Below are 20000 nucleotides of genomic sequence, written 5' to 3'. Positions count from 1 at the left end.
TCTCTCTCTCTCTCTTCAACTTTATTGACACTCCATTTTCCCTTACCTCTCTCTCTCTCTCTCTCTCTCTCTCAACTGTCCTCATTCCCGTTTCACTTTTTCTCCACATTCCTTCACTCTTTTCCTCTCTTAATATGCGCTTCTTATCTCTCAAACTTCTCCTTATCTATTATTATCTCTCCACACTCCTTTGATCTTTTCTCTCTCATCTCTTTGCCTCATCCTTCCTTTCTTCTCCTTTACTATATAACCTATACAATAACCGTTCCTATTTTGCCTAAGGTTCCTTCGCTACCCTTCACATGCTCCTTCATCCTCATCTTGATATTGATTTCTCTTCTTTTTGCTTCTTATTTTTGTGTCTATGTTTCCACTCAGCATTTAGACAAAGTAAGGCTATCTCTCAACCTGTCTTCTTTCATACCTAACTGACAGTCTATCTATAACTTGTCAATTTCTATCTGTCTATCGAGCTTCATATCATTCCAATCTCTTTATTTAGCTTTATGTCTACTTTATTTCTGTCTATGTGTCTCTCTGTCTCTGTCCCTCACGTCCGTCACTCGATCAGGCTGTCTGTCAAGGTGTCTGTCTGTGCCATTTATCAAGCTTTGCTACATTTCCTTTCTGTCTATTTCTTCTTGTCCTACTAAATGTGTGTTTGTTTCTGCCATCAAGTCTCTCTCTCTCTCTCTCTCTCTCTCTCTCTCTCTCTCTCTCTCTCTCTCTCTCTCTCTCTCTCTCTCTCTCTCTCTCTCTCTCTCTCTCTCTCTCGACAAGCTTACCGTCATCTCTGTCATTGTAAAACTGTCACACACACACACACACACACACACACACACACACACACACACACACACACACACACACACACACACAAGCAAGTGACATCTACGATCATCGCTGTTGAGTTTTATGAACGTTTTGTGTGAGTCAGCTTGAGTTGTGAGGAAATTATCTTCTCACGTAACAGGCTGCAGCTTATTACCAGTAGTAGTAGTAGTAGTAGTAGTAGCAGTAGTAGTAGTAGTAGTAGAAGTAGTAGTAGTAGTAGTGGGGTATTAATAGTGGCAGCAGCAAACATCATCCCTCTTTCGCAAGTCTCTTCACCTGGCGATACTCAGCACGTGAAGGAAGGCATGGGAAGGGAGGGAGAGAGAGGGGGGGAGGGAGAGGACGAAGAGAGAGGCAGAGAAGGGATAGGGAAGAGACGGTGTAGCTGTAGAGGTGTCAAGAGGATGATGATGGGAAATAAGAACGATGGAGGGAGAAAGAGTAGGAGAGGGAAAGAAGGAAGGAAAATGTCTCAAGGGGAGGAAAAGGTGAATTGGGAGCACTGAGAATGACTTGGACACCTGGATAAGAGAAGGAGGAGGAGGAATATGAAGAACACCTGATGATTAACTAACTGACTGATTGAAGAAGATAAAATAAACTTCAAATACCACCATAATAAAACCAGGAATCATCAAGGGGAAGGTGGAGGAGGAGAAAGAGAGTGATTGAAATAACTAAACTGCAAACATCAGCAGAATAAAACCATGAAACACCAGAGGAAGGAGGAAAAGGAGACGGGGGAAGAGGAGAGGGAGCAGGTAGTAGAAGGATGAGGAAGCAGGTTAGGAAAAGAGCCACCAGAGGGCCGCCATATCATGTGAGGTCCTAGGGTCGCTTACTGCCAGGTGGAGACGAGCAAAGGCCGACAGCAGCGCCAAGTGTGAGGTGTGGGGTGGGGAAGGAGGAGAGAGGGAAGGGAAAGGGGTGGAAAGGTAAGATGGGGAGATATAAAAAGGTGGAAGAGGGTGTGGAGCAAGCAAAGGAAGGAAGCGGTTGGTGCCAATAAGTGGAGAGAGAGAGAGAGAGAGAGAGAGAGAGAGAGAGAGAGAGAGAGAGAGAGAGAGAGAGAGAGAGAGAGAGAGAGAGAGAGAGAGAGAGAGAGAGAGAGAGAGAGAGAGAGAGAGAGAGAGAGAGAGAGAGAGAGAGAGAGAGAGAGAGAGAGAGAGAGAGAGAGAGAGAGAGGATGAAGTATGTAGGGAAAAATATATCGTTGGACCAAAGGGGAGGGAGGAGGAACCAAGGATAAATTATGAGAGGAGAAACAGGAATGAGGATGGGATAATGGCATGTGTTTGAGAGAAGAGAAGGAGGAGAAGAAGCAGGAGAGGAGGAACATGAACAACCTACGTCTCTATCTCTTCGTTTTCTTCTTTCCTGGAACGTTTTTTTTTTCCGGAACGTCTTCAGCGAAACTTTCCTCTTCGTTCCCGAGTACAGGGTAAGAAAAATAGCTTGCTCTGTTGACTAAGAAAAATACGAGGGAAAAACATAGGGATGTTGTTGAGCGCGTGCCTGTGTGTGTGTGTGTGTGTGTGTGTGTGTGTGTGTGTGTGTGTGTACAACAATGACTCACAATGATATGCAAACAAAGGAAAATGTGAACCTTGCAGACACACACACACACACACACACACACCACCACCACCACCACCACCACCATACTTATATCCTCTTCGTCTCATACATTATCGCTCGAGGTGTTTCTTGTCGGAATTCTGGCCATGGCAGTAAATATTTCATCTCTCTTTTTTACCTGTGTTGATATACGGGGATGGAGCAAGCGGGCGTGACACAGGGACGTGCATGAAGCAGCTGCTCACTCACTGCTGCTTGATCTAACGGGGACGGTCGCTTGACTAATGACATCAAGCAGTATCAGCGTAAGGCGTATTACAGCAGTAGCAGCAGAGACGGTAGAAAGAACAGCAGTAGTATCATCATCAGCTGTTCGTGTTTTATTGTTGTTCTTGTTAAAGTTGTGTTTGTTGTTCTTGTTTTTCTGTTTGATACTGGGATTATAGTTGGTGGTGTTGCTGTTACTGACATGTGAACACAACAGCACTGTCATGTATAATAAGTCTACGGTCACACGGTGCAATATTTGGCTACCGACTCACAGGACAGATGGGGCAAGAAAACATTAATTTCGATACGCTTGAAAATGTTCTTCTCTCTCTATGAACAAGGCAATATTTTAGGTTAAATTGTCCGACCATGCGGGAGAAAACCTCGGCAAAGTGGCACCAGAGACTCTTACGGAGCGTTAATGTGTTATTGTGCGGTACAAAAAAGGACTCACGTGGGCCTGTGACGTATCGTTAGTTGTATAAACCTTACGAAAGGGATGACAGAGAGGGCCTTTCTCTCTCTCTCTCTCTCTCTGCCATTTTCTTGTGTTACTTCCTTTTAAGTTTTTTCCTCTATCTTCTTTCCTCGATCTCTTTCAACCTTCCTTCCTTCCCCCCTCCCTCCTTCTTTCCCCATGTACCTTCCTACCTTCTTCCTGCCTTCCCTCCCTTCCTCCCTCGTTGTTTCCCTCCCAACCTCCCTCCCTTCATTTTTCCTCCTTTCCTTCCCCACCTCCTTCCTTCTCCTTTCCTTTCTACCTCCCCCTTTCCCGCCTCCTTTCCTTCTTCCTTCCCTCTCTCCCTCCCTCCCTCCCTTTCTTTCCCACTACTTCCTCTCTCCCTCCATTCCTTCTTCTCTTCCTCCTTTCCTTCCTCCCTCCATTCCAACATCCCTCCCTTCTCCTCCCCTTACTTCCTCATTCCCTCCTTCCTCCCTCCCTCCCTACTTTCCTCCATCTCTACCTTCCTCTCTCCCTCCCTCCCTTCTTCCCTTCCTTAAGCTCATGTCTCAGGGCCAAGAGTCCATTCCATCACTTGTGTATTTTGGCGCCTCCCACACCACACCACTCCACCACGCCACTCCACACCACACACCTCCACCACACCACTCCACACCTGCTCTCCACCACACCACTCCACACCCCTCCACCACACCACTCCATACCTGCTCTCCACCTCGCCACACCACACCTGCTCTCCACCACGCCACTCCACCACACCATTCCACACCACACGCCTCCACCACCCCACTCCACACCACACGCTTCCACCACACCACTCCACACCTGCTCTCCACCACACCACTCCACACCCCTCCACCACACCACTTCACACCAGCTCTTCTCTCAACACCACTTCATACCATTCCCTCCACCCCATGCCTGCCCTCCACCACATCACACCACACCTGCATGCCACCCACTCCACATCACCCCACGCCTCCCACTCCACTCCATACCTTCCCCTCTATTTCCCCCAACTCCACACCACTCCACATACCCAACCACTGAACACTTTACCCTCCTCACCATACACAGCCTTCCATACCTGTCCTCCAGTCCACATCTTCCACTCCACATCCCACCTCCCTTTCACATGACGTCACAGCCCATTACACTGCCCCTATCCATCAAGCATACATAAATAAAAGGACAAATAAATCACTTAGAGAATAATTAATGTAGAAGAAAATACGGAAAGAAGAAAAAACGTGCAACAGTAATATAGATGCGACGCTTAGATGTTTGTTTGTATGTTTGCTTGTTTGTTTGTTTGTGTGTGTTTGTGAAGCGAGGAAAGTGCAGTGAACATGTGACTTTCAACCAACGAAGGACAGTGAAAGAATTAAATGGCTGTCAAGGATGATGGTGATGCCTGTATAGTGAACATGACGTCGATGCGTGTTTGTGGTGCCGGGGATAGCAATGATGGTGATATGATGGTGATGGTAGCAGGCATCATCGTGACGTTTATGGTGAATAGTGATGGTTTTTTTTTACGATAAAAGAAACAGCTCAAAGAAATGAAGATGCTTGATAGTGTCGAGGATGGTGAAGGGTAATCGTAGCGGTGGCAAGGAGGGGGGAGTAATGGTGATGGGGTGATGAAGGGTGATGGTGATGGTGATGATGATGGTGGTGATGGTGATATTTTCGGCACTTCTTTCCCTCTCTGCGCCGCGTGGATGGCTCCGACGAGAAGGCATAAAGCTTGATGTGTTGACTTACAAATTTAGTTTATTGCTGCGCGGAGGAAAACACACACACACACACACACACACACACACACACACACACACACACGAGACGGTGGGGTAAAATTAGTCAGCATTACCCAGTTAACATCATCATTAACATCCTTCTCTGAGGTTCCGCCCGTGACTCACCGCCCTCACCTGCCCTGACTCACTTCCTCCTCTACCTGTGCCCTCACCTGTTCCTTCCCCCCCCACCCCTCCCACCTACATGAGCTGCCTCACTTCCTCTTTCACTTTCTTTGCCAGACGCTGCTATAACTCATTACTGACCTGCATCATCTTAAAATAAACGAGAAAAAAGGGTAGTTACTCTCTCTCTCTCTCTCTCTCTCAATAATATAACCCAGACAGACAATTAATTATAGGAAGCCTCACTTAGCTTTCACTCACATCTTTATCATCAGAAAATTCGTTATTCTGGTCAGCTTTACGTTTTTTTCTTTCATCATTTCGTTAAACATATACATAATGGAGATCTTTCATCCGCCTGATCGAGTTTCTGTATCAGTCGTTGAAAAGGCTGAATTGGGCAATATGAAAAGTAGGAAAAAGGGGAAGAGTTTACTAAGAAGGAAGAAGAGAAGGAAAGGAAGAGAAGGCAGGAGAAGGAAAAGAAGGAAGAGGAACAAGAGATAGAGAGAGGAGCAACACCTGGGAGTCAAGTTAATATGGTCTAATAATGCATGGAAATCAGACCGTTGCTGTATGAATGGAAGTGGAGGAAGAATAAATGAGAGTCAAGTTAATTAATACGGGTTGGTGACGCGCGAAAAAAACAGACATTTGCAGCTTAAATGGAAAAGGCGGAAGAGACGAGGAAATGAGGGAACAAATTTAACACATAAGAAAATAAGGATACTAACTTTTAAACCACATCGCCAATGCCTTACACACCCACAAAAACAAACACGTCAAAAATTAGGTAGCGGGTTCCTAAATTTTAAACCACATGCCAATGCCTTACACACCCACAAAAACAAACACGCCAAAAAATAGGTAGCGGGTTCCTAAATTTTAAACCACTCGCCAATGCTTTACACTTCCACAAAAACAAACACGTCAAAAATTAGGTGGCGGGTTCCTTAATTTTAAACCACATGCCAATGCCTTACACACCCACAAAAACAAACACGTCAAAAATTAGGTGGCGGGTTCCTTAATTTTAAACCACAAGCCAATGCCTTACACACCCACAAAAACAAAAACGTAAAAATATAAGTGGCGGGTTCCTAAATTTTAAACCACATGCCAATGCTTTACACATCCACAAAAACAAAAACGTAAAAATATAAGTAGCGGGTTCCTAAATTTTAAACCACATGTCAATGCCTTACACATCCACAAAAACAAAAACGTAAAAATATAAGTAGCGGGTTCCTAAATTTTAAACCACATGCCAATGATTTACACACCCACAAAAACAAACACGTCAAAAATTAAGTGGCGGGTTCCTTAATTTTAAACCACATGCCAATGCTTAACACTTCCACAAAAACAAACACGCCAAAAATTAGGTAGCGGGTTCCTTAATTTTAAACCACATGGCAATGCCTTACACTTCCACAAAAACAAACACGTCAAAAAATAAGTGGCGGGTTCCTAAGTCCCTCTCCGAAAAATAGCTAAACACAAGACCTTCGATATTTTCTTCCTGCACAGTGAAAAAAGATACAGAAGGACACGCCATTATCACCACCTCGTCTCCCTCGCCTCGCCCTTCCTTCCCTTCCTCCTCTAGCCCTCCATACCTCCCCCTCACCCCCCTTGAGCAGCCAACTTATCCCCATGCTAGAATATTTCACGGGATAAATATTTGAAGCAGCGCAGAATGACAAGAAAGAGGAGAAAGGCCAAGATGATGAGGATTAGAAGGAGGAGGAGGAAGAGGAGGGCCAGGCAATGATGGTGGAGGAAGAAAGGAAGGTGAAGGAGTAGATGGGAGAGGGTAAGGAGCAGGAAGAGGAGGTAGAGGAAGAAGAGGTAGCAATATTGAAGTAGGGAAAGGAGGTAGAGGAAGAAGAGGAGAATGCAGTAATATTGAAGTAAGAGAAGAATGAAAGAAAGAACAGCAAGTAGAATGATCAGAGGAAGAGGAGGAAAAAGAGGGGAATAAGAATTTGACGGAAGGAGAAAAAAGAAGATGGGAAGATAGAAAGAGAGTAAAAGGGTAATGAGCAAGAAGGGAATGAGGAAGGATAAGAGATAAAGAGGAGGAAAAGGAGGAGAAAAGAGGAAGTAGACATTGCCAGGGAAAGAGAAGGAGGAGGAGAAGGAAAAGGAGAAAAAGACGCAAGGTGAAAGTGAAACGGAGAGAAGGGGAAAGAAAAGGTGAGAGAGAAGGAAAAGAAAAAAAAATATAGAGGAAACGGAAGGAGAGCAAAGATGAGGAAGGGAAATCTAAGAACAAGGAAAAAGAAAGGAGAAAGCATAAAAGGAGGAAAAGGAGGAAAAGGGGGAAGGAGTTTATGAAGAGGGAAATGGAGAAAGAGGAATAGGGAGGGAAGGAAAAAAAATAGGAGAAGCAAGGTCAAGAAATATAAAGAAGATAAAGGAGAATAAAAAAAAGCGAGAAAGAGAAGGAAGGAGAAAGCTAATGAGAAGGAGGAGTAGAAAAAGGGAAAGAGTTTAGGGAAAGGGAAGAGGAGGAAGAAGAAGAGGAGGGGGAGGAAGAAGGGAAAGGGAAGCAAAATGTGAGGTAGAGGGGAAGGAAAAACGAGGAGGAAGATGGAGGGAAGAGGAAACAAGAGGTAAGGAAAGGGAAGGAAAGGAGAAGGAAGAGGAAGCGGATCATAGAGTTTAGGGAGAGGGAGGAGGAAGAAGAAGAGGAAGAGGAGGGAAGGAGACGCAAACTGTGAGGAAGAAGGGAAGGAAAAACGAGAAGGAAGATGGAGGGAAGAGGAAACAAAAGGGAAGGAAAGGAGGAACAAGAGGAGGAAGAGGAAGCGGAGCAGGGTCAGAAAATGAAGAAGAGAAGAAGACAAAAAAAATAACAGGGAAGAAGAAAGGAGAATGCATAAGAGAAGAAGGAAAAGTAGGAAAAAGAGGAAGAATTTACGAAGAAGAAAGAAGAGAGGGAAAGGAAGAGAAGGAAGAAGGAAAAGGAGGAAGAGGAACAAGGTTGAAGAAGGAAATGGAAAAAAAAGAAAGGAAGAAAAGAGAGCAACGGGGAAGAGTTTACGAAGAGGGAAGAAAAGGACAAAGAAGAGGAGGAGGAGGAAGAAGAGAAGGCATGGAAGAAAAGGAAGAAGGAGAAGGAGGAAGAGGAACAACATCGGAGAATGAAAGGGAAAAGAGAAAGGAAGAAAAGAGGGGAACGGGAAAGAGTTTACGAAGAGGGAAGAAGAGGAGGAGGAAGAGTAAGAGGAGGAGGAGGAAGAGGAAGAAGAGAAGGCAAGGAAAAGAAGGAAGAAGAAGGAAAAGAAGGAAGAGTAACAAGGTCGGAGAAAGAAAAGGAAAAGAAAGGAAGAAAAGAGAGCAATGGGGAAAGAGTTTACGAAGAGGGAAGAGGAGGAGGAGGAAGAGTAAGAGGAGGAGGAGGAGGAAGAAGCTCGCGTCCCAGGCCGCTAATTATGACAGACTGTGATCAAGTGACGCTTCATAATGATACCCGCCGAGCCTCACCTTACCATTAGAAAAAAAATACAGAGATAAAACAAAGATCTTTCCCTGGTGTGTGTGTGTGTGTGTGTGTGTGTGTGAGAGAGAGAGAGAGAGAGAGAGAGAGAGAGAGAGAGAGAGAGAGAGAGAGAGAGAGAGAGAGAGAGAGAGAGAGAGAGAGAGAACTAAATCTATATACCTGTTGATTGTATTGTACATAATTATTAAAATAAGTGTAATGAAATAGAGAAGCGTGGAATCGCAAGCCTTATATAATGCATTACTGACACATGAGAGTAGAGTTAGTAGTAGTAGTAACAGCTATAGAAGGAAAAAAAGTCGGTCATTTTATTCTCTCTCTTCGTCGTTACAACATGCGAAATTTTAATGAATGTTTTTGATATGGGGTGTTGGTTCCACACACACACACACACACACACACACACACACACACACACACACACACACACACACACACACACACACACACACACACACACACACACACAGTTAATGGTTTTGTACGTAACGCTTTGAAGAGTAAGAATAATAACAGTAATAGCTATAATAATAATAATAATAATAATAATAATAATAATAATAATAATAATAATAATAATAATAATAATAATAATAATAGGTAAAAACTTTGGCTACGGTTTCTTTAAATGATGGCGAACAAAGAGAGCAAGATGCGGGATAATGATTTTGTTTTAAGGGTTGTCCTCATTCTCTCTCTCTCTCTCTCTCTCTCCACTTCGTCTGTCTAATGTTCTTTCCATAATTCTCTACTTCCCTCCGTCACTCTTTTGGCCTCTTTATTTCCGTCTTCTTTGTTTTTCTTTTCCTCTGTCCCTTCTCGCCACCTTCTTCCAAACATCACGCCTATTTTCCTCCTCTTCCACCTCTTCCTCCTCCCCCGAAGCGCCACGAAAATTAAATCTAATGAGGAACGACTCGAGCGACTCAACTTCTTTACGCTGGAAATAGAGAGATAATAATTTAGGTCATCAAGTAACTGAAGTAGCACATTAACGTCGATTACTCCAAGTTCTTTAAGCTACAAACCAACTCAAGAACTAGAAAGAATGGTCTACCTATTTATGCGAGGCGATGTACTGCAGATATCGGCAGGTGTTTCTTCTCAAACCGAGTCATTCGCCATTGAAACAAGCTTCCTTCAGAAATGGAAAAGTGTGAAAACCATCAACTCCTTTAAGACTCGAATCGACTGGTATTTTGTCGCGCCAGGAGTAAACAGAAAACCAAAGTGCCTTCATCCGCTCTCCAGGTATGAAGTGACTTTTGAGCAGATTAAATCACCAGAGTGGTCAACCTCGTAATGAGCCAATAGGTTTCCTTTTGTCTGTATTTCCATGTTTCCATCTTTCTTTCTCCTCCTCCTCCTCCTCTTCCTCCTTCGTGTCCTGTGAGCGTGGTCTTCTGCCTGTACCCGAAGATGTAAGCGATCTCACGTTTTCAAGATTACATGACACCCCTCCTCTTCCTTCTCCTCCTCCTCCTCTCACTCCTCTTCCTCCTCCTCTTCCTCTTCCTTCCCTCTCTTTTTTTTCACCCTGGAGGCGAGCTCTGAATCTCACGTGACCTTTTTATTCTTAGCTTAACCTCTGTTCCTATTCCCTACCCCCTGTCGTCTATCCTACCCTTATCCCCTCCTTTTCCTTCCTCATTCCACCTCTGTGCCCTCCCTTTTCTCCCTCCCTCCCTCCCGCCCCCGTCCTTCCTTTCCTCCATCTTCCCAAGGCCTAAGGTAAGGTTCGCTATCGGAGGAAGGGCGGATAGACAGGTTCTCAGGTGTGTAAATGTAACCTCTCACCTGTTAAAGCTTGCGCCTATTCCCTCCCTTCCTCCTGCCTTCCCTCCCTCCTCACCTCCCTCTCTTTCCTCCCATATTCCTTCGTTTATTCCTTCCTACCTTCCTTTCTTCTCTTCCTATCTGTACGTTAGAAAAAAAAAATGACTTCCAGGAGATTTGATACAGGCCTTGAAGTACCGAAATAAAATAAGTAATATCGAATACTCTAAGTTTTTTTTTCTTAAACTAACTAACTAACTAACTAACTCTCTCTCTCTCTCTCTCTCTCTCTACCTGGTTATTCGGGAAGCAATCACGGGGCGGCTCTCGGCTTCTCTGTACCTACGTAAGTCTGTTGACAAGAAGAAATGGAAACCGAAACCCTCAACTGATGCCTAAACTTGTGCTCCAAGCAATCTCGGGTTCCAGGCGGGAGGGAGCGAGCGAGGGAGAGGAACAGAGGGAGCGGGAAGAAAGAAAAGAATCGCCAGAGAGAAGAGGAGGAGGAGAGAGGAAGAAAGAGATGGTAGGGAAGAGGAAGGGAAGAAAGAAAGGATTCGCCGGAGAGAAGAGGAGAAAGGGGAAGAAAGAGATGAAACTAACTGTGAGACTGGGAATGTGGGACTGGGAATGTGGGACTGGGACTGTGGGACTGGGAATGTGGGACTGGGAATATGAGTCCGAAAAAGTGGGAAAAGGGAGAAGACGAAGATGAAGAGGAGCAGAAAGATGAAAAGAAGTAACAGGAGAAAGAGAAGAGAAGAGAGATCGAAAATACAGAGGAGGAGAAACATAAGAGAGGAGAGGGCGAGGATTAAGAGGAGGAGGAAGAAGGGAAGAACTGGAACTGTGAGACGGGGGGAATGTGAGACTGAGAATAAGAGACTGGAAATGTGAGACTGGGAATATGAGACTTAGAACATGAGATTGGAACTGTTAGACTGGGACCAATATGAAGTGAAAGACTGCAAGGGTGAGATTTGACCTGTTACACCTGGACTCATTAACCTCAATACTCGGACCGCAAAACTCGGCCTGTATTCACAGTCGCTTTTGGCTTCAACAACAAGTATTTCCAAGGGCCTCAAAGGAGATTAGTCGGGTTCTCAAAAGGGTTTCTCACGTTCATGTCGCAGAAGACTTGTCAGAGTATCACTAGGCTCATAAAACTACCCATGGCAATACCCCCAAAACCCTCTACGAAAGCTTTTTTTTTTTCATAGCAAAGGAGACAGTTCAAGGCGTAAAAAAAAAGAGAAAACAATAATGAAAAAAAAAAAGCCCGCTACTTACTGCTCCTGAATAGACTACAGAGGAGTGGTGGGTATGCAAGCCCTGAAATTATTGAAAGTGTGGATTAAACGAAACTAAATGTAAACTAAACTGATACTATGATGTTCGTCGAGGTGGCTATGATTATTAAACGTATCGGGTTGCCGTGGACTGGCGAGGCTTATCCGGGAAATGGAAACACACCCACACCCACTCACACACCCACACACATACACACCCACACATATCCCCACCCCCCTTCCTCCCCCCTCACACTCGCTCGCTCAGCCCTCATCTTGCCGTCACCTGATCACCCAAAACTCTTATTAAGGGAAAGCTTCATCCGTGTTCCATTCTGCGAGGGAGCGAGAGAGGGCAGGACGGAGGAAGGGTATCCGCTGACGGCTTCCCAGGATATGTATCAAGTGTGTCCAATTTGAAACATCTCGCGGCTTAGGATCAAGTTCCCTATTTAATCGAGGAGGAAGGAGAGGAGGAGGAGGAGCAGGAGGAGGAAGAGAAGGAGGAAGAACGGGAGAAAGAGGAAAAGGGAGATGACAAAGATGGTGGAAGAAAAGAAGAAAGAATGGGAGAGAGAGGAAAAGGGAAAGGACGAACATGAAAAGGAGGAGGTGGAGGCGGAACAGTCGAAAGAGAAGAAGGGAGAGGGTGAAGATGAAGAGGAGGAGGAGGAGGAAGAGGAGAAGGCGAAGATGAAGAGGAGGAATTGGAGATGAAGGAACAGGAGAAAGAGAAGAGAGGAGAGAACGAAGGCGAAGAGGAGGAGAAACAGAAGGGCGAAGATTAAGAGGAGGAGGAAGAAGGGGAGGAAGAAGAGAAGAACCAGGGAAGAGAAAAGACAGATGGAGAGGAGGAAGAAGAGAAGAAGCAACGGGAGAAAGATAAGAAAGGAAAGGAGAAGAAGAATAAAAATGAATAACAAGAAAAGGAGCAAAGAGGAAAATCAAGATAACTATATAAAGAGAGAGAGAGAGAGAGAGAGAGAGAGAGAGAGAGAGAGAGAGAGAGAGAGAGAGAGAGAGAGAGAGAGAGAGAGAGAGAGAGAGAGAGAGAGAGAGAGAGAGAGAGAGAGAGAGAGAGAGAGAGAGAGAGAGAGAAAAAAAATAAGGCAGACGAAGAGGGGGAGGAGATGAGGGGAAGGAAAAAGTAGAAATAGGGAGAGATGAGGATGAGGATGAAAAAACAGGGTATGATGAAAATGAGATGCAACAGGAGAAGGGTCAACGAGAAGAGGATCGCAAGACACCGGAGGAGGAGGAGGAGGAGGAAGAGAGAACGAAAAGGAGAGGAAGGAGTAGAAAAAAAATGTTGCAAGTGTTAAGAAAGAAGAATGTAACTAAACTGTGTGTGACCAACGAAACAAAAAATAAGAAGAGATAATAATGATAATGGCATCTCTCTCTCTCTCTCTCTCTCTCTCTCTCTCTCTCTCTCTCTCGAACGGGGGATACTGTTCCAGGTGGAGAAAAGAATGCCGAGAGAGAGGGATGGAGGAAGGGAGGAAAGAGAAATGATGAACTGAAGTTAGGAAGGTCAGGGAGGAAAGAGAGAGAAAAGACTGAGAGGAAATGAGAAAGACAGAAAAGGAGGGAGGGAGGGAGGGAGGAGGGAAGGAGGAATGAGAGGTAGGAAGGAAGGAAAGCTGGGGACTGGAAGGGACAGGGAAGGAGGGAGGGAGAAGGGTAAAGGGAATGAAAGGCAGGCAGGAAGGAAGGAAGGAAGGAATGCTGAGGATAGAGGGAAGGAGGGATCTGGGGGAATGAGAGAGACTGGAGGGAGGGAGGGAGGGAGGGAGGACAGGTAGAGGAGGGCTCAGGTGACCATCCTCACTCACCTGAACCTCCTCGGCAATGATGAAGCGGATTGTTACTGTTGTTGTTTTTGTTGTTGGTGATGGTGTTGTTGGTGTTGGTGGTGGTTGTGGTGGTAGAAGTATTGTTGATGTTGGTTTTGATGGATCGATAGGATAGAAAGAGAGAAAGGTGATCTAGTCATATTTACAGAAACGAGAAAAAAATGTATAATACGTTTTTTTAATTGTATAGATAATAGCTTCTCTCTCTCTCTCTCTCTCTCTCTCTCTCTCAACATACCAGGTGGACACTATTTACTTTTCCACACCTGGGTCTTGGGGGTCAGGGAAACAGTCGCTTTATTAATGTCCCACTTTCGACTCCGCGGACTCGCCGACCACTAAACCAATTATAAACACCTCGCTACTAAGACTGTGGCCCCCAAGAAACTACTCCCGGGGTCGTCACTTCCTAGCAACTGTATAAGGAGAAGGAAAAGGAAAAGGAGAAGGAGGAGGAGGAGGAGGGGGAAGAGGAGGAGGAGGAGAAAAATAAATATGGGTGAAGAAAAAGGGGAGAAAGGGAATGTAAAAGATGGGAAACGAAAAACAGAAAAAAATACGACTGGAAAAATAAGGGATGCTACAGGAGGAAGCGGACCAGGAGGAGGAGGAAGAGGAGAAAAATATATATTGGAGAAAGATCGTGAGGTAAAAAGAATTAAAAAAAAAAAAATCTGAAACGGAAAATGGAAGAAAAATTAGGACAGAGGAAAAATAAGAGAGGCTACAGAAGGGTTACAGAGCTTTTAGTGCGGTTAAGAGAATGTGAATATTGTAAGCCGTGTATCCTGAGAAAAATAGCATTCCATTTAATTTTGTATATCCAGCAAATCTTTCAAGAGGAGGGTATTAGGACACCTTTCCTCCCATAACTGACCCCTCTTGCGGCCACCTCTTTGGATTCTTTTTAGATGCAGCGAGTAGCGGGCTTTTTTTTTTTATTATTGTTTCCTTTTTTGTGTGTGCCCTTGAGCTGTCTCCTTGCTTAAAAAAAACAAAAAAAAAAAAAACGTATTGTAGCAACTGACCAACGACGTAGATAGAAAAACACTACAAAGAGTACGAAATGTGTAAATAAAAAAATAGAAAAAAACATATAGATAGGTGGATGGATGGATAGACATAGGCACGTCAATCTATTAGAATGTAAATAAAATAAAACTTACCTCTTTTTACCATCATATTGGAAATCGGTGGTCTTGCGTTTGGAGGGGAGGGGAAGGGGCGAAGAGTCATGGGTGAGTGAGGAGGAGGCATGGGTGCGTGGGAAGGAAGGATAGTGGTGACGGGTGAGAGGTGTGATGTGTGAGGGTAGTACATGGAGAGGGTGCTGGGAAAGGGTGGCAAGGTAATGGGTGGTGGGTAGTAGAGGAGGGAGGTGAGTGTCTGGTAGTGGTGCTGGTTGGGGGAGGAGGGTGAAGGAGGAGTGTGCTGTGATGCATTAGGATGGGGAGGAAGGATGTGGTGATGGGTGGTGGGGAAGGGAAGAGAGTGTGGGTTGGTGTTGGCTGGGGGTGGAGGGTGAGCGAGGTGGGATGTGTTATGGGGGGATGGAGGGCGTGGTGATGTGTGGCACGGATGGATGAAAGAGGTGTCCAGGTGGCCCAGGTGATCTCTGCCAAACTCCAGGTAGGACACTCACCTGTTCACCTGTGGATAAAAGAAAAGATAATGATAACAAATATAAAAATAAGAATACGAATAAGAATAACAATAACAAAGGCAACGAAAAACGGACAGAAAAGAAGACGAATCAGAAGAAGAAGAAGAAGAAGAAGAAGAAGAAGAAGAAGAAAAATGATAAAACAGAAAGGTTACACGAAGATACCCAAACAGGCTGCGTGAGGATACCTGACGAACGTGTACCACAGCTTTTCGAAGGGGAGGAAGGGGGGGAGGGGGGCAGAAGAGGGTACAAGAGGGAAGAGTGGAAAGGGAACGAAAAATAGGAGAGTATGAAAAAGCACTACAGAAGAAGAAAACGGTGACTGGAAGACGGAGAGGTGAAGGAGAGGTAGAACAGGACGGATGACTAAAGAAAAAAGGGGTAAAGGGTGGGTATTTAAAGGGGGTAATAGGGGGAGGAGGGGGCAAATGAATGGTGAAGGGACTGACTGAGAATAGACAAGTTATGGAAGAGGGATAGAGGGGATGGATAACTAAAGAGGGGAAGGAGTAATGGATGGGGGGTTAGAGGAGTGATGGGAATAAGAAAGGGTCAAATGAGTGCTTCGACGGCTGACTGAAGGAGATTGAAGGACGGACAAGTGTAAGAGGAGAGATAAAAAGAAAGAACAATTAAGGGGAAGAGATTTGGGATTAGTTGACATGCGGGGAATGAAGTGGTTAAGGACGGATGCCGGAAGGGAACTTTTTTTTGGGGGGGAAAGCAGAGTAAGATACAGGGTTGGCAGGGGAGAGTGACTGACAGGAAGAGAGGCAAATAACCGTAAGGGTGGGGAGGAGGATGTGTGGAACAGGTTAGGAAGAGTGAGTGAAGCAGAATAGGAACATGGCAGGGCGGAGCGATTGGCAAGGATGGACGGCTGACGGAAGGGAACTTTTTTAGGGAGATGGAGAGTAAGAAACAGGGTTGGCAGGGGAGAGTGACTGACAGGAAGAGAGGCAAATGATCGTAAAAGTGCGAGAAAGTATGTGAAAGAGAAGGTTAGGAAAAATGAGTGAGATAAGATAGGAAAAAGGCCGGGGTGTGGCGACTGGTAAAGATAGAGGCAACTGACGGAATAGAAAGGTGGAGGAAAAGAAGGGCGAAGGAGTAGACATATAAGGGTTCAAAGTACGGATTAAATAGAGTAAAGAATGGATTAGGGAGTGTGGGAAGACAGGGATAAAGGTGCCTGACAATGTAGTGGTGGATTTGTGGAAGAGAAAGTTAGGTGTACATGAGACAGGGGTGACGACAGGAAGAGGTTGCGGGAGCTGGTAGAGAGTGCGGGTTAGGTTGTCAGAGAGTGGGAATGGTTTGAAGGGGCAGAGGACAGGTTGGTATTGTTAGACGCTCCCTTCTCTTGCATCCATAATATCTAAAGGCAAAATAAGAGGTCAAACGCGTCTCCATAGGTGTTTCTTTACGTTCACGATACAGAGGAAGGGTCAGACTACCACCATGGTCATAAAACTACCCCTGGAAATGCTCGCAAGTCCCACGAAAGCCTTGTTAAATGTATCTGCTTGGACGTCGGAAGGTTTAAGAATATGACCCTCTCTTGTCCCCCTTCCTCTGTCCCTCCTCCTTGGACTATTAAACAACATAACGCATTTGTATCGTTTTTTTATCGTATACATAAACTTCCTCTTTTTTCCCTAAAGTATATACAAAACGAAATCTGAGGTTTCCTGGGAAGGCTAATTTGATATGTAGAAAAAATAAAACAAGGACGGGACTTGAATTACGAGTTGTGAAGAGTTTTCTCGCCGAGTAATTTGGTGTCGAGTGTCTGACGAGTCTGTCCGCGGAGGTGAGCTGTTGGGACGGTGATGAGGCGGCGCGGAGGTGACGGGTCTCGCGTCTGCCAGGTGTATTAAATCACATGAGAACACACGCACACACAGACACACTCATACTCTCTCTCTCTCTCTCTCTCTCTCTCTCTCTCTCTCTCTCTCTCTCTCTCTCTTTACTCTTCACTCCGCCCTCCCCCCCCTCCACACCTCGGCTAACAGTTGCCTCTCCCCGTTGCAGGAATTCGCAGAGACCGCCATGAACGAGCTGCTGGGCCTGTACGGCTATAGCAAGGTGGACAGTCGCGACACTCTGGGCCTGTCGCTGCACCGTTTCACCGCCACCCACAGCCCGCCGCGCCCCACCAGCCCCGCCCGCCCCTCCGCAGCCCGGAGCCCCGCGCCCCGTCAAATCAAACCCAGCCCCCCGCCCCCTGCCCAGAGCCCGGCGCTGCAGCAGGGCTCGGAGGCGGAGCACGAGGATGACTCTCTGGACTCCGAGGACATGGCGGTGCAGCGTCAGGCTGAGCAGAGCGTCAGGAGTGTCAGCCCCCTCAAGACTGACCAGGGATCCGGCTCCTCCCGCGGCAGCACGCCCAAGTCCGGTGAGTGTTACCTGTGTGTGTGTGTGTGTGTGTGTGTGTGTGTGTGTTCCACCTGTAGCATGTGCGTGATCAAAGTGAAGGTGAGGATACAGTGAGTTGCCTCGAACACTGACGAAAGAACGCTCAGTAGACACACGCGGAACAGTAATAAGACTCTCAGTAAAAGGACGATCAATGAATACATGCAAAAGAGTGTATCAAGGCAGCTCTCCACCCGAAATTGACCTCTCTCGAGTAGCGGGCTTTTTTTATTTTGTACTCCTTTTGTTGCCCTTGAGTCGTGTCCTTTGATGTAAGAAAAAAAAATAACAGTAATATCCACTAAAAAAAAGAAACCTCCAACAGATACATGAAGAAATAACAGTAGCTAAAAAGACTCAAAAAAGAAATGCTCAGTGGATACATGCGAAGATATTAGCAATAGTACCTCATCAAATGATTACCCGTCTCTTGGGGTCTTTCAAACTCTTTATAGCCTTATGTTTCCTTGTCTGCCTTTTCTACCTGCTTCTTTAATTACAAGATTCACGAAAATAAAATGAGAATTATTATCGTTTATATCATCATTCTTCTCATTTATTATTATTCATGTTATTATCATTATCACTATTCAATTACGTCTACAAAAATGCCTAGGAACCGACAACAAGTTCACTGACCTAATCTCTCATCCTTCCCTCGCTTCTTCCCTCCCTCCTTCCCTGCCGCGCACCCTTCCCATCCTCCTTTCATCTGTGCCCGATCGCCATCTTTCCACCCCCGCCGTCCGCGCCTCCCACACGTCCCCGAGTCTCAGGAAATAATTAGTCGCAGCTACTCCCAGGTGGAGGCGCGGCTGGCGGGGGTCCAGACGCGGCACGCCAAATGAACCTTCCCAAGCTATATTTGTCGGAGCGGAGATATGGGGCCCCTCCCTCCCCGTGCTCTCTCCCCCCTCGCTCCCTCTCTCACTACGGAATCTGACACCTGAACGGGCCAGGCGTCAGGGAGGAGGAGAGGGAGGGAGAGAGGGAGGGAAGTGTATACAGTGAAGACTATGGGAGGGAAGAGGAGGGAAGGCGGGAGGAAGGGAGGAATGAAGGGTGGTATTCGTAGAGGGCGAAGGCAATGGTAGAGAAAAGGAGACAAGGGAGAGAGGAACTAAGGGAGGGAGGAATGCAGATAGGGAGAGATAAGACTATAGTAGAGGGGGATAAGGGAGAAAGAGAGGAAGGGAGGGAGGGAAGCAGATACAGATGAAAGAAAGACAAGGGAGGGAGGGAGGGAAGAAATGAGGAAGGGAAGCAGATTCGAAAGAACAGAGAAATGACTATTGAAGAGAAAAGGAGAGAAAAGAGGGAGGGAGGGAGGAAGGGAGGAAGAAATGCAGTTAGGAAGGAAGAGAGGTGTGTGACAATATTAGAGAGACACAAAGGAGGAAGGGAGGGAGGAACACAGGTAGAGAGTTAGACAGGGGAAACAATGGTAAAGGGAGAAAAAAAAAGAGGAAGGGGAAAACAGAGAGAGAGAAGGTTAGGCAAGAAGAGAGGCTGGTGAGGTCAGTTAAAGGTCAGACAAGGTAGAAAGGGAAGGATGCAGATAAGGAGAAAGAGATAGAGATAAGGCTGTGACAGAGAAACGGAGACGAAGGAAGAAGAGAGGGAAGACTAGAGAGAGAAGGTTGAGTAAGAAGAGAGGAAAGAGGCAGGTGAGGTCATTCTTTTATGGTCAGACAAGGAGAGAAATAGGGAGGAAGAGATAAGGCTGGGATAGGGAAAGGGAAACGAAGGAAGAAGAGAGGGAAGAATAGAGAGAGAAGGTTAGGCAAGGAGAGAGGCAAAAGGCAGGTGAGGTCATTCATTTACGGTCAGACAAGGAGAGAAGTGCAGATAGGGAGTAAGAGAAAGAGAGATAAGGCTATGATAGAGAAAGGGAGACGAAGGAAAGAGAGAGGGAAGAATAGATGGTAAAGGTTAGTCAAGAGGGCAAGGCAGGCGGCAGATAAGGTCATGAAAGGTCAAACGAGGTAACACTCCCACGCAATACAATACCGTCCGGGGTGACCTTCTGTGCTGTGGTCATACTGGGAAAGGTCAGGCTCTGTTGTATCACGTGACCCAAGTCTGTGAAGTAATCCTGTGTTGAGCGATCTGTGTTTGTGCGTGTGTTGGTGTGTTTGAGGCGAGTCTGGGTCAGCGAAATGAGCACCTGCCAAGGTACACCAAATATTTACAGGTGTGTGTGTGTGTGTGTGTGTGTGTGTGTGTGTGTGTGTGTGTGTGTGTGTGTGTGTGTGTGTGTGTGTGTGTGTTTGACCTCGAGAGTGCTTTGGTGACCCTCCTGTGTCACCTCCAAAACGTGCTCTCTCTATGCTGTGATGGCGTGAGCTTTGACACTCGAGTCGCCAGGTGGTGCGAGAGAGAGAGAGAGAGAGAGAGAGAGAGAGAGAGAG

At 45.9% G+C, this 20000-nt stretch overlaps 1 protein-coding gene across 2 annotated transcripts in view; it reads left to right on the top strand.

Annotated features, from left to right (window-relative positions):
• LOC126999037 (sine oculis-binding protein homolog) overlaps positions 1-20000 on the top strand; it is a 150178-nt gene that overhangs the window by 71885 nt on the left and 58293 nt on the right. For both annotated transcript variants that reach the window (XM_050861393.1, XM_050861394.1), the window contains exon 2: positions 17206-17569. In XM_050861393.1, coding sequence (XP_050717350.1) covers positions 17206-17569 — 364 coding nt within the window. The remainder of the gene's footprint in view (positions 1-17205; positions 17570-20000) is intronic.

The sequence above is a fragment of the Eriocheir sinensis genome, chromosome 15 (genome assembly GCF_024679095.1).
Source record: "Eriocheir sinensis breed Jianghai 21 chromosome 15, ASM2467909v1, whole genome shotgun sequence".
Lineage (NCBI taxonomy): Eukaryota > Metazoa > Arthropoda > Malacostraca > Decapoda > Varunidae > Eriocheir > Eriocheir sinensis.
Note: the sequence above shows the minus strand (reverse complement) of the source record. Positions and strands in the feature narration are given on the sequence as shown.